General features: G+C 34.8%; 1 protein-coding gene across 1 annotated transcript in view; it reads left to right on the top strand.

Annotated features, from left to right (window-relative positions):
* PDE6C (phosphodiesterase 6C) overlaps positions 1 to 11,159 on the top strand; it is a 39,926-nt gene that overhangs the window by 26,665 nt on the left and 2,102 nt on the right. The window contains exons 15-20 of the mRNA XM_023531435.1: positions 4,008 to 4,108; positions 5,814 to 5,921; positions 6,012 to 6,075; positions 8,375 to 8,449; positions 8,565 to 8,648; positions 9,015 to 9,171. Of these exons, the coding sequence (XP_023387203.1) occupies positions 4,008 to 4,108; positions 5,814 to 5,921; positions 6,012 to 6,075; positions 8,375 to 8,449; positions 8,565 to 8,648; positions 9,015 to 9,171 (589 nt within the window). The remainder of the gene's footprint in view (positions 1 to 4,007; positions 4,109 to 5,813; positions 5,922 to 6,011; positions 6,076 to 8,374; positions 8,450 to 8,564; positions 8,649 to 9,014; positions 9,172 to 11,159) is intronic.

Genomic DNA, 11,159 nt, shown 5'->3' with positions numbered 1-11,159 from the left:
TCAATTTACAAAAGCACAGACGTACACAAACCTGTTGGCATTTTGGTTGGAGTTGCATTGAGTCTATAGATTCTTTTTCATTCTTGTGGTCTTTATGGAGAGGTTTTATGCTGTTTCCTTTTGAAAATTACTCATCCCTTAGTGGAACCAGCTATCTGTTGAAGAATTCTGTTGGAGGAAGGGCAGGGATGAGCTGAGGAAATCTTCAGCTCCTGATTTATTGTCTCAAACACTGTCTCATCAATTCTATTTCCTTTGTCTGGGGAACACACTTCTTTGATTTTGGCTGAGGCTCATCTTGAACAAAGTCCACAAGTTACAGGCTCTCTGTGTTATGATGTAGCCACTGATGTCTGCCTTCTCCCTTCACTCTTGTTACTTATGGCTAACTTTTTGTTCTAGGAGACTAAGTAGTTGGAGTCAATACAAATGTATACCAGCATAGCTTTTGCATCAACTTCTCTCCTGCTGTTCTGTAGTGTCAAACTAGGTCTTTGAGGGATATCCTTACTTCTGTGTGCTGTCCATATACTGAGACCCTTTGCTCTAATTAAAGGATCACTGGCTTTGTCTTCCATTATTTAAAAAGCACTTGCATGTGTGTATATGTGTTTACTCCTGAATTTTCCCCAAAATGTTTAATGGAGCTTCACAAAATACATTTAAGAAAAGAAAAAGAAAATAAAGGCTAATGGAAAAAATTTTTTTAATGTATGTAAAGGCCCAAAATGTACACAATGAGGTATAAACATTTATTAGACATGGGCTACGATTTGGTCAAGAGCTTTCCAGCATCTAACATAAAAACAGAAGCAGTTTATGAATGGTAAATATACAATGCAAAATATATATGACTTACAGTTGAATTGTACACTGGAATCTTACTGGATTTCGTTAATAATGTCACCATAATAAAAAATTAAAAAATTTAAAAATTTTAAAATATTAATAATATGGTGAGGTGCCTGCTCCACCTCACCATATTGAAAGATGTACAGTGGCCCCTACTGGCTTAAATTCTAATTAAAAACTGTGCAATAGGTAAAACAAACAAACAAACAAAAAAACGGAAGCAGTATCTTTTATATGAACCTATATCCATAGCTTTAAAAGAAACCACTTAGAAACTCTTCCTTTAAGAACGTTAGCTGTAAAAGGAAGGGGATAAAAAAATACAGAATTAAGAAAGGGTTTTTCAATTAATAGACTTGTACATGTTTTTAGATCAAAGTGAAAATGAGTGAGAAAAAAAGCTGAGAGTGAAATTCAGGTGTATTGTGCTATGTATAAAAAGGTAGTACTGAAAAGTTGAATGTATACCCTTTTTCCTTAATTATACCACTTTTAAAAGTATGTCATTTTAAAAAATCCAATATTGATTACTTTGTAAAGTAAAAGAACTTTTGACAATCTATCAGCTTTAATACAGCTGTTTTTTTTTTAAATTTTGATTTAAAATTTAAATCAAAATTTAAATTTTGACTTAAATGGAGTACAACAGGGTTAGTCATATTTATTTTTATATTTCTCTTTATATGTAGCTTTTTCTCTCACACATATGTATACTTAGCTAATAGCAACAGGTATCCAGGTTCACAAATATAAGAAACATACATTAAAATAATTGGTGCATAAAAAATAAATATTGATTTATTTGGTCAATGGTTAAAGATTATGTACTCTGTACAATCTGACACTTGGTTAAGAAGTTAGAGAAAGGAAGTTCTATTCTATGGGGTTATTTATTTAAATTCAATAGCCTGTTTTGCTTCTCACCCACCCCCATTCTATAATGATTTTATTTTGCTCTTTTTTATATAACTTTTTGTTTAATTTTATTTTTTAAAATTACATATATTTAAGGTGTACAAAATGATGTTTTGATATACATAGTAAAATGATTACTAGTCCAGCTAATTAACATATCCATCTCTTTATACATTTACCTTTTTGTGTGTATGTGGTGAGAACTCCTGAGATCCACTCTCTTAGCAAATTTTCAATATACAATAAGTATTAAAATGATTCATATGTTGACATTAATTTGTCTACAGACTTAAGGCATGCTCCTCATTTTCCCTCCTAGTACAGCAATCAAGGATGACTTTAAATGTCATTGGATCTGCAAAGTATATGTCAGAATCACATAATATACATTACTTTCAGAAGGTAAAAATGTACATCGACAAATAAAGACAGTGACTCACTGAAATAAACATGCCATTGAGTCACCACCAGTCCAAAGGAAGGCCACCATGGTAGTAAAATAAGGGACAGGTTAAGTGGGATTAAAATTACAAATGCCCACTTACTGTTTTTTTCATCCTGGCTAATCCAGACCGGTTTGAAAATAGCCTATATCCAGAAGATTTGGTCCAGAGATTATGGACTGATGTGTCCAAGGGGCTGCTGTGAACTGTCTCAAGAAGTTGATTTTGGTCTAGACAAACTTTATTTCGATTTACTGTACTTTGGAGTTTTCAACAGCCATTTCTTTATTCTATCAATTTAAAAAGACTAACTATAGTTGTTATTATGAACTCATTATTTTAACAAAAAATATCACAGCTTCCTTTTCCATGACTTATGTCTGCTATGTAAAATACCCTTTTTCTTGTCCTGTAAGTTGTTATAAAAATATGACTTAAGTGAAGGTTTATATAATAAATAGTATAGTATGTACCTAAAACTTGAGTTCTTGTCTCTGTCTTGCTTTCTAATATTTTGATCTCCTGGAATGACAGAGAGCCATATTTGGTCCTGGGTTTGCAATTCTATTTTAACTTGGAGCTAGCCTCAAAACTTTATATAAAACAATGATACAGCCATTGTAGCAATTTATAGTTTTAAAATGCATTTGTTATCATCTCATATGAGTCAACATTCCACAAATATTTATTAACCATAGACTAAGTGCTAGACAGTTAGGCAGGGTAGCTGTTGTTATCCCCATTCGTGAGAGCAAATACAGATGTTAAGTGACATGTCCAGGATTATACAACTACCAAGTGGTGAATCTGGGAACTGAACCTGGAGTCATTGTTGAAAGGCAGTGTAGTGCCATGCTGCATTGGTTTAGATACCAGTGCTGCCATGTACTCACTGTTTAACTTTGAGCAAGTAATTTAACTGTGTTGTGGTTTGTTGTGAGATTAAGAATATTTATAAAGCACTTAGAACAGTGCCTGGTAAGTCATAAGTATCATGTGTTTGCTATTATTATTTGGTGCTTAGTTCAGTATTCTTTTCTACATTATGCTACCCCTAACTCTACATAAGTTAATAGCATATTTCTTCTTTTTTTCTAGTGAAATTTTTCTGTATTTCATAACTGTCAACTTCATTTGGCAAAACCACTATACATCCATCCTTTGGCCTCTATGCCTTAAATGGTTTATTTAGACCAACTTGTTTTATACTCTGGTTTTTTAGAACACTAAGTAATGAATAAGATCCACATGTGAAGAGGTTATTAGTTAAGTCTTCTTCAAATATAACTGCAAAAAAAGATTTTAAGAACAACTTGGGAGGATTTCATTATTTTTCCTACATACACGACTACTAGTGTAATTTGCAGTTTTTAAATTTTCCAATAGTTTCTATGATCACTCTGAAATTACCTGGTAGATGATTCAACATGTCTAACAATTGGATATCTACCAGACCTTCTTTGTTAAAGCTCTTCAATTAATACAAACAATTCTTTAATATATTATCATTTTTAAATGGTCCCAGAAGAAAACACTTATTTATTCCCAAATCTCATACATTGATTACATAAACATTTGCTAATAATATCTATTCCTATAGCTTAAATTAAATTATTATTGAAAGTAGAGAGGTTTCTTAATTCAAGAGATAAAAATTGAAAGCAAAACAGCGAAAGAACTAGTATTTCTTCTTTCAATAAGAGAATAATCTTAATTTGTGTTAAGCATAGTTTGGTTTGTTTGTTGAATCAAAGGCAAATTAACGATTGCACTTTATTATGAATTTTCGTCTTACAGAGTTTAAACATCTTCCAGAACCTAAATAAACGCCAGTTTGAAACAGTTATTCATTTGTTTGAAGTTGCAATAATAGCAACTGACCTGGCTTTATATTTCAAGTAAGTACAGAACTTCCTTATACTGCCTTCCATAAATGATCCATTGCATTGAAGTTGAAAGGCAATTATTCACATACATATTTATTCATTTTCCTTTTGGATTATCAATAGAATACCTTCAAGATGACTGACCGTGAATACACTAGACATCTAGAAATATATTTTAAAAATGTAAGCCCCTAATACTAAGTAATTTGTTATCTGAAGAAGTTCGAATTGAAGAATATTCAGCAAAATTGATGCATTGTCGGAAGAGTGATCCCACAAAACTTTACAAGGTAGAGTTGTGTCCTGGTGGATTCACCATGGGCTGGAGTCCGACATTTGATCCTGTCAGAGGGAGACAAGGATCTTGATGATACTGATACATATTAATCAGACTCACAGAATTCTGAGCAGCGTGCCAGCCTATTTATAATAATAGTTACCAAGGAGACTAGACATGCCAAGCTTCTGTGTATTTTCTTATCAGGGAACCATAAAATTGCTTGGTGAAAATGAATTAGAACAAAGAGAACCAGTTATAAGATCAAAATATTTAATGACTTGGATGACTGATCCTTCTTAATTAAAAATTTAATTATTAAGTAGTTCAAACATGAGGCAGATACTTAGAATAATATAAATGATACCCACATATCCATAACCCAAATTCAACAAATGTTAAGATTTTGCCACAACTGTCTTAGGTCTCTCTTTTATTTTTTAAGGAGAAAAAAATGATGAAAGTGAGGCCTCCCACCCCGACTCCACCATAAAAACCCCTCCCCTCTTCCTCACAGATATCACCATCTTGATGTTGATGTGTATTTGTCCTTTCCATACATGTTTTAATATGGCATTTTGAAATGTATCTTAAAATTTTCCATAAATGGTATCATATACTTTACATGCCTCTCTGCAACTCACTTTTTTCACATTTTTTTTAAAGATTTACCTTGGTGGTAATTGGAGATCCAGTTCCTTCATTTTAAGTGTATATGCAACTACATGAATATACATAATTAATTTAGCTGTTCTTCTATTTATATTATTTCTAATTTTTCATCACTGCCTATATTAGATTATCCTTTTATATATATATGAGTTTCTCTAAAGTACATATCTAGAAATGGGATTGCTGTAGGGTTTGCATATTTTCAATTTTACACCACATTGAAAACTACACCCCTGGGTCATTGTGGCAATTTAAACTCCCACCAGTGGTATACAAGAGCTCTTGTTATCCCCTATCTGGACTGCTCCTGATTTGGACACATTTAAATCTACTTATTTATTTTGTTAAGCTGAGTGTGAGATGTTATCTTATTGTTCAAATTTGTGTTTTCTTGTTTATCAGTGGGCTTGGAAATCTTTTCATGTATTTTGGGTCCCAATTTTTTTTATTGGTTTTATGCTTTATAATATCTCATCACAGCTTGTGGCCTTTATGTTATGATCTCTTCTTTCACATGTAACTTTTAGCTGTAATGTCTTCAAACTTATCAGGTTTTTTCCCTTTATGGCTTATGCTTTTTCTGTCTGAAACTCTTGCTACGCTAAGATTACATGACCATTCCCTGTTCTCCTATCCCCTGGTCTCTTAAATACATTATGCGAACATATGATGCAAAGTGGGAACGTGAAATCGAAAACACATATTAAAGATACCTTTTTATTTCTGGTCTTATATGCTAAAACTATTGCATAGCTGTATCTTTTTTAGGAAGAGAACCATGTTTCAAAAAATTGTTGATGCCTGTGAAAAAATGGAAACTGAAGAAGAGGCCATCAAATATGTAACCATTGATCCGACCAAAAAAGAGATTATCATGTGAGTAGTTAGAATTTTATTCCTGTTTTGTAAAAAAATAACTTACTTTGTATTTCTTTCTATTTTAACAATTTTTATTTTCTTCCAAAGGGCAATGATGATGACTGCATGTGATCTGTCAGCTATAACCAAGCCCTGGGAGGTACAAAGTCAGGCAAGTACAGTTATATTTTCTGTCACACTCTCAGGCATTGTATAGGTCCCATGTAAAAGTGAGCATGAAGATATCTGGCAACCTCAGAATTTTATTATAGCTATCAATTATATGACTATAATTTTATAAGCAATTATCTTTCATTATCCTAAACTTGTCCTCTCAAACAATTAGTTTATAACTTAAAAAGAAGAAAAGAAGAACTTGAGAAGTTAAGACAAAAGTAAAATGTTCCCTGGTGGGTTTCTGTTAATAAAGAATGGCAAATAGCTTTCAAGAGCTCACACATGTCAGTAAGACAATAGGTCTTTTTCATCAGGCCCAGAACAAGACAAATAGTGGAAATACTGGAAAGAAAATGCTTTCTTGAAAGAATTCCTTATTACTGAATAGGCTGTAAAGAGTTTATATACAATTATTCAAGGATTGTCTGATTTTTTTTTTCAATGGAGGCAATAAATCGGCAGGAGACAAAGATGAATCATCAGTGCTTTCCTCTATCAAGAGTGGCTCCTACAATCTTTTCTTCGATGTGCTATCAATTATTAGAAGGCACTGTGAGTTCATGTTTATCAGTGCCTTCCACAGAAGTTCTCCCCAGCCTTGAGTAGTGAGAGTAGGGAGCTGCTAGTTTACCACTGGATTTCTTACTAGTTAATTGGATGAAAGAAGCTTCTTTTTCCCTCAGTAACTACTAGGAAAAACTCGAAGCAGAAGAGAGGCCACAATTCACTGGGTTCAATTATAACTGTGGATTGTGTTTGTAAAGATAGAATAATTAGAACCATCAAGTCCAAAACCAAATACTTGTGCTCCTTCCACCCTGACATGCCTGTGTTTCCTCCTCTATTCTTCATCCATACAATCACTCAAGCCGGAAACGTAGAGTCTTGCTTGAGTCCATCCTCCCTGTTTCAAAATCATTCCTGCCTATCAGCCTTGCTACAACCTCCATTCAACTCAGCCTCCCAAGTGATCCTTTCTCATCATCAACTCCCTAACCTTCTTCTGCGCTGCTGTTGGGACTGTTTATAAACAGAGCTCTGCTCAGCCATTCTACTGCTTAAACACCTTCTGAACTCACGGTTGCTGGAGGTTTTCAAGCTTTTTTAAAATAAGTCAAGTCCATTGTCCCCCCACAAAAAGTTATACACAGATTGCTTTATAAAAGAAAAAAAGTAACATTACTTTAGCTTAAATCTCTCTTAGCCTCCATCTTCTCAGGCTGCTAGTGCAGGAATCCTAGGGCTCAAGGGGTAAGAACCAGTGGCCTAGAGAATCTAGTTCAAACTTCCCAGCAAAGCTTACGTGGCCAGTCACTATCTGTCCTTAACTTACACTCCCCGGTTCATTTCTCATCACTCTCTCCCATGTCACTGCCTCACACTCTAAGCTCCTACTCACATAAGCTCTGGACATTCAATTTTATCTGCATACAGTCTTCCCCACTTTTCCTGGCAAACTACTATTCATCCTCAATAACAACATAAAGGCAGCCTCCCTCTTCTATGAAACTTATCTTTACTCCCTTCTCCTTGATCCATAGTACTTCATACTATCACTGCTATAACGCTTACCACACTGCTGATATGACTGTCTTCACTAGACTAAGAGCATCTTAAAGAAAAGGGGCACATCTTTTTTTTTTTTGTAAGCAAGCTAGTTTTATTGAAAGCGAAAGTATATTCTTAAAAGGGAGGGCCGGCTGCAAAGAGAGGTCAGCCAAAAATATCATATCTTATTCTTCTTGGCAAGCCTGGCTCATGCCTATGTAAGTCAGCTAGTAGGTGTTCAATAAACTTGATATTGTGTTTTTTTAAAACTACATAAGTTCACCCTCAAATATCTGCACAGTGTAATCAAGTAAAGCCGTGTTCCAGTCTCTGTGTGCATATGTGTGAGTGTGTGTGTGTACATGCACACGTGCAGATTTATGTTAGATGCTAATAAATAAGCAGGACAAGAGGAGGACTTGGGAAGCTTTAGAGCTTGAAGCATAATGTAATAGAATTAAACATGTTCCCATCTCCCCTTTTTATTGTTGAGAGGTGGAGGCAATAGCAAATAGGAGGGAGGCACTCCCAGAATGAGTCTGGAACACTGAAGTAGGAAGAGAAATTTCCCTTTCCCATTTCAACAGAATCTGTAAATGACATCTTTTTAAAACCAAAGAGCATATGGTATGACAATACCACAAATGTTAACCATAAACCCTATTCTTAAATGTCACTCATATTAATAAAATGTGTATTCTCTATTAATAGGTTGCTTTCATGAACCAAGTCTTTCTTATTTGCAGGTAGCACTTCTGGTTGCAAGTGAATTTTGGGAACAAGGAGATTTGGAGAGAACAGTGTTGCAGCAACAACCTATTGTAAAGACCTTGACATAAAAATGCACTAGTTATTAAAAATTATCGATACGAATCAGTCTATTTTGTTCACTGAGCCTTAGAAAAATATCTTTAAAGGATTTATTTCTCTTTCCAGCCTATGATGGACAGAAACAAAAAAGATGAACTACCTAAACTTCAAGTTGGATTTATTGATTTTGTTTGTACTTTTGTATATAAGGTAAGTAAACAAATTATTTGAGAAAAATATATAATCATCTAGATGAGAATTTTTCTTTCAAACTGTAACCAAAATAAAAAAGGCACTTACATGGAAAGCATGAGGGGTGTCCCCATTTCTCCAAAGTATTATCTTAATCTCTCATTCAGGGCTGGAATAAAAGGAGAGACAACTCGGACATGAGCAAATTGAACAGACTGATTTAAGCAGGCAAGGAAGACAGCACTTGTCTTTCCTCATTTCCAAGGCACTGAATTAGCTCATTCTTGCAGCTCTGAGTGCTGCAACAATTCCTTACAGCTTCCTGCATATAAAAGTACTGAATATCAACCATTTAAGTAGTTTTTGACCTAAAATTCTCTGTAGGAGTTCTCACGATTTCACAAAGAAGTCACACCAATGCTGAATGGTCTTCAGAATAACAGAATCGAATGGAAATCCCTAGCTGATGAATATGATGCAAAGATGAAGGTAATCGAAGAGGAGGTGAAAAAGCAGGAAGAAGGAAACACAATCGAAAAAGGTTAGATGGAATTTGTTTTGCTTCTTGTAAGTAGCCAGAAGTCAGGCAGAGCTTAACCTCACATGACAAAAGCACAAAAAGTAAATACTAACAGGGGACTTGCTATACACACTGGGTTATTTTAAGAAGCTTCTTAGTGGTTTTCAGGTATTTTCCCCCCAAAACAAGATCTTATGTATAATTCCAGATGGAATTGACTGGTCCGGCTAAAGCAGGGGTTGGGGCTTGGCTTCTTCATTCACTCCAGAAGGTAGCTCCTGAGGTATCTCTGCAGAGTAGTGAAGTTTTAGAAATATGAAAGCCATAGAATTGGTGAGATCTAGGTTAGGTGAGAAAGCGATTTTAGTTCCAACACATGCATTAACTGTGAGACTTTGAGCGACTTGCTTAACCTGAGCTTAATACTCCTTTCTATATAATGACAAAATTTTATACATCTCCTAGAAAATTTAAGGAAGCCCTACATGTAAAATAAGGAATGAGGTGACTTGATGGGTACACTAATGCTGCCTGTGCCTCAAATATCTCCATACAATTGTTTTTCCTGATGAAATTTCTACTCCTAAAGTCACTATTAGGTTTAACCCATTTGCTGTTTAGAAAAAAAAAATGCAGCTCGCTGCCAGCATTAATTTCATATAAACACGCTCTTTGAGGCTGAAGCAAATCTGACTGGTTCTCAGTGTGAAAATAAAATATAAAAACTGTTCTTGGAGTTATTTCTAAATGGAACTTGTCTCTCAGCCTAATGTAACAGAAATGTGTACATAAATTGGATTCACCAAACAAATCTTTGGCTAACTGTTTGAGAACGATGTTAACATCGCAAGTAGGAATGCTACGTTTTCTAGGATTTGACATTTTTAGCGACCAAGAATTACTGTATTTTGTAAATAGAAATACCACTACTAAAACCAGAATGCTATAAATAGAATGATGTTATTTGTTTCCAAAGACTATCAATATACTAGAGACAAACGAAATAACAAACGCGAAATATTTTGTGGCAAACTTTGGGGGTACGGTTAGGACTATAATCCGTGAGTTATCTGGGGGTAAACACTGCAGTTGCAAGCATGCTGCTGGCAAGTATTCTTGGGGCAAATGGGAAATGGATTAACATCTTCGGAAAGCCTCTGTTAAGATGCTCAGATCAACCACTAGTTCAACAGATGTCTCAAAATGTCATCTTTAAAGTGGAATGCTAATGTGATGGCTTCATATTTTGTCTTGAGAGTTCAGCACTCAAAAAAAAGGTTTTGTAGGAAATTCTTATAGTTTGATAAAGAAATCATCTCTATGTGGAAAGGCCTTATAAAATGGAAGATACATTTCTTTTAGAAGGTTCTATTATGTTCATACAGACTTCATAGAGGAAGAAAGTATTTTGCTTAAAAGGTTAAGGTTGTCTTTTAACAGAATAAAAATAGAAGTTTCTGACTCCTTGAAATCCATTCACTTACATACTTATCAGGTGTCTATTTGGTACAAGGCCTTCTGTGTTAGGTCCTAGGGAACATGGGGTTCTTACTTCACAGATCTTACCATCTGGGAGGGAGCTGTATATTAAACCATAAATGAATAATTGGTTATCTAACTATATAATAGAGAGGTGACATGAGGTGTACACGTGGGGCAGAGGGGAAGGCTTTCCTGAAGAAGGATGATTATTCTAAACACTACACACAGTAGTCTTTGGCTAAGCAAAGAGTAGGGGTTGGGAAGGAACAGAATATGTACAAAGGACTTGAAGAGGTAATAAGCTTGGTGCAACTGAAGAACTTAGAGTGGTGTAGCTGAAGTCTAGAGAGAGAGAAGGCAAAGTACCAGATGAAGCTGGTAATGTAGGCAGCTCTGCCAGATAGTGTGTTGCCTTGAATGCCTTGCTAAGGATTTGTCCTCCAGAAGAGTAATGGAAAGTCATTAAAGGGATTTAAATAGGAGAGAGATAAAATCTAATTTGCACTTCAAAAAGATGACAAAAGTGG

Source organism: Pteropus vampyrus, unplaced genomic scaffold (genome assembly GCF_000151845.1).
Source record: "Pteropus vampyrus isolate Shadow unplaced genomic scaffold, Pvam_2.0 Scaffold68, whole genome shotgun sequence".
NCBI lineage: Eukaryota > Metazoa > Chordata > Mammalia > Chiroptera > Pteropodidae > Pteropus > Pteropus vampyrus.
This window is presented reverse-complemented; position numbering and strand designations above follow the sequence as displayed.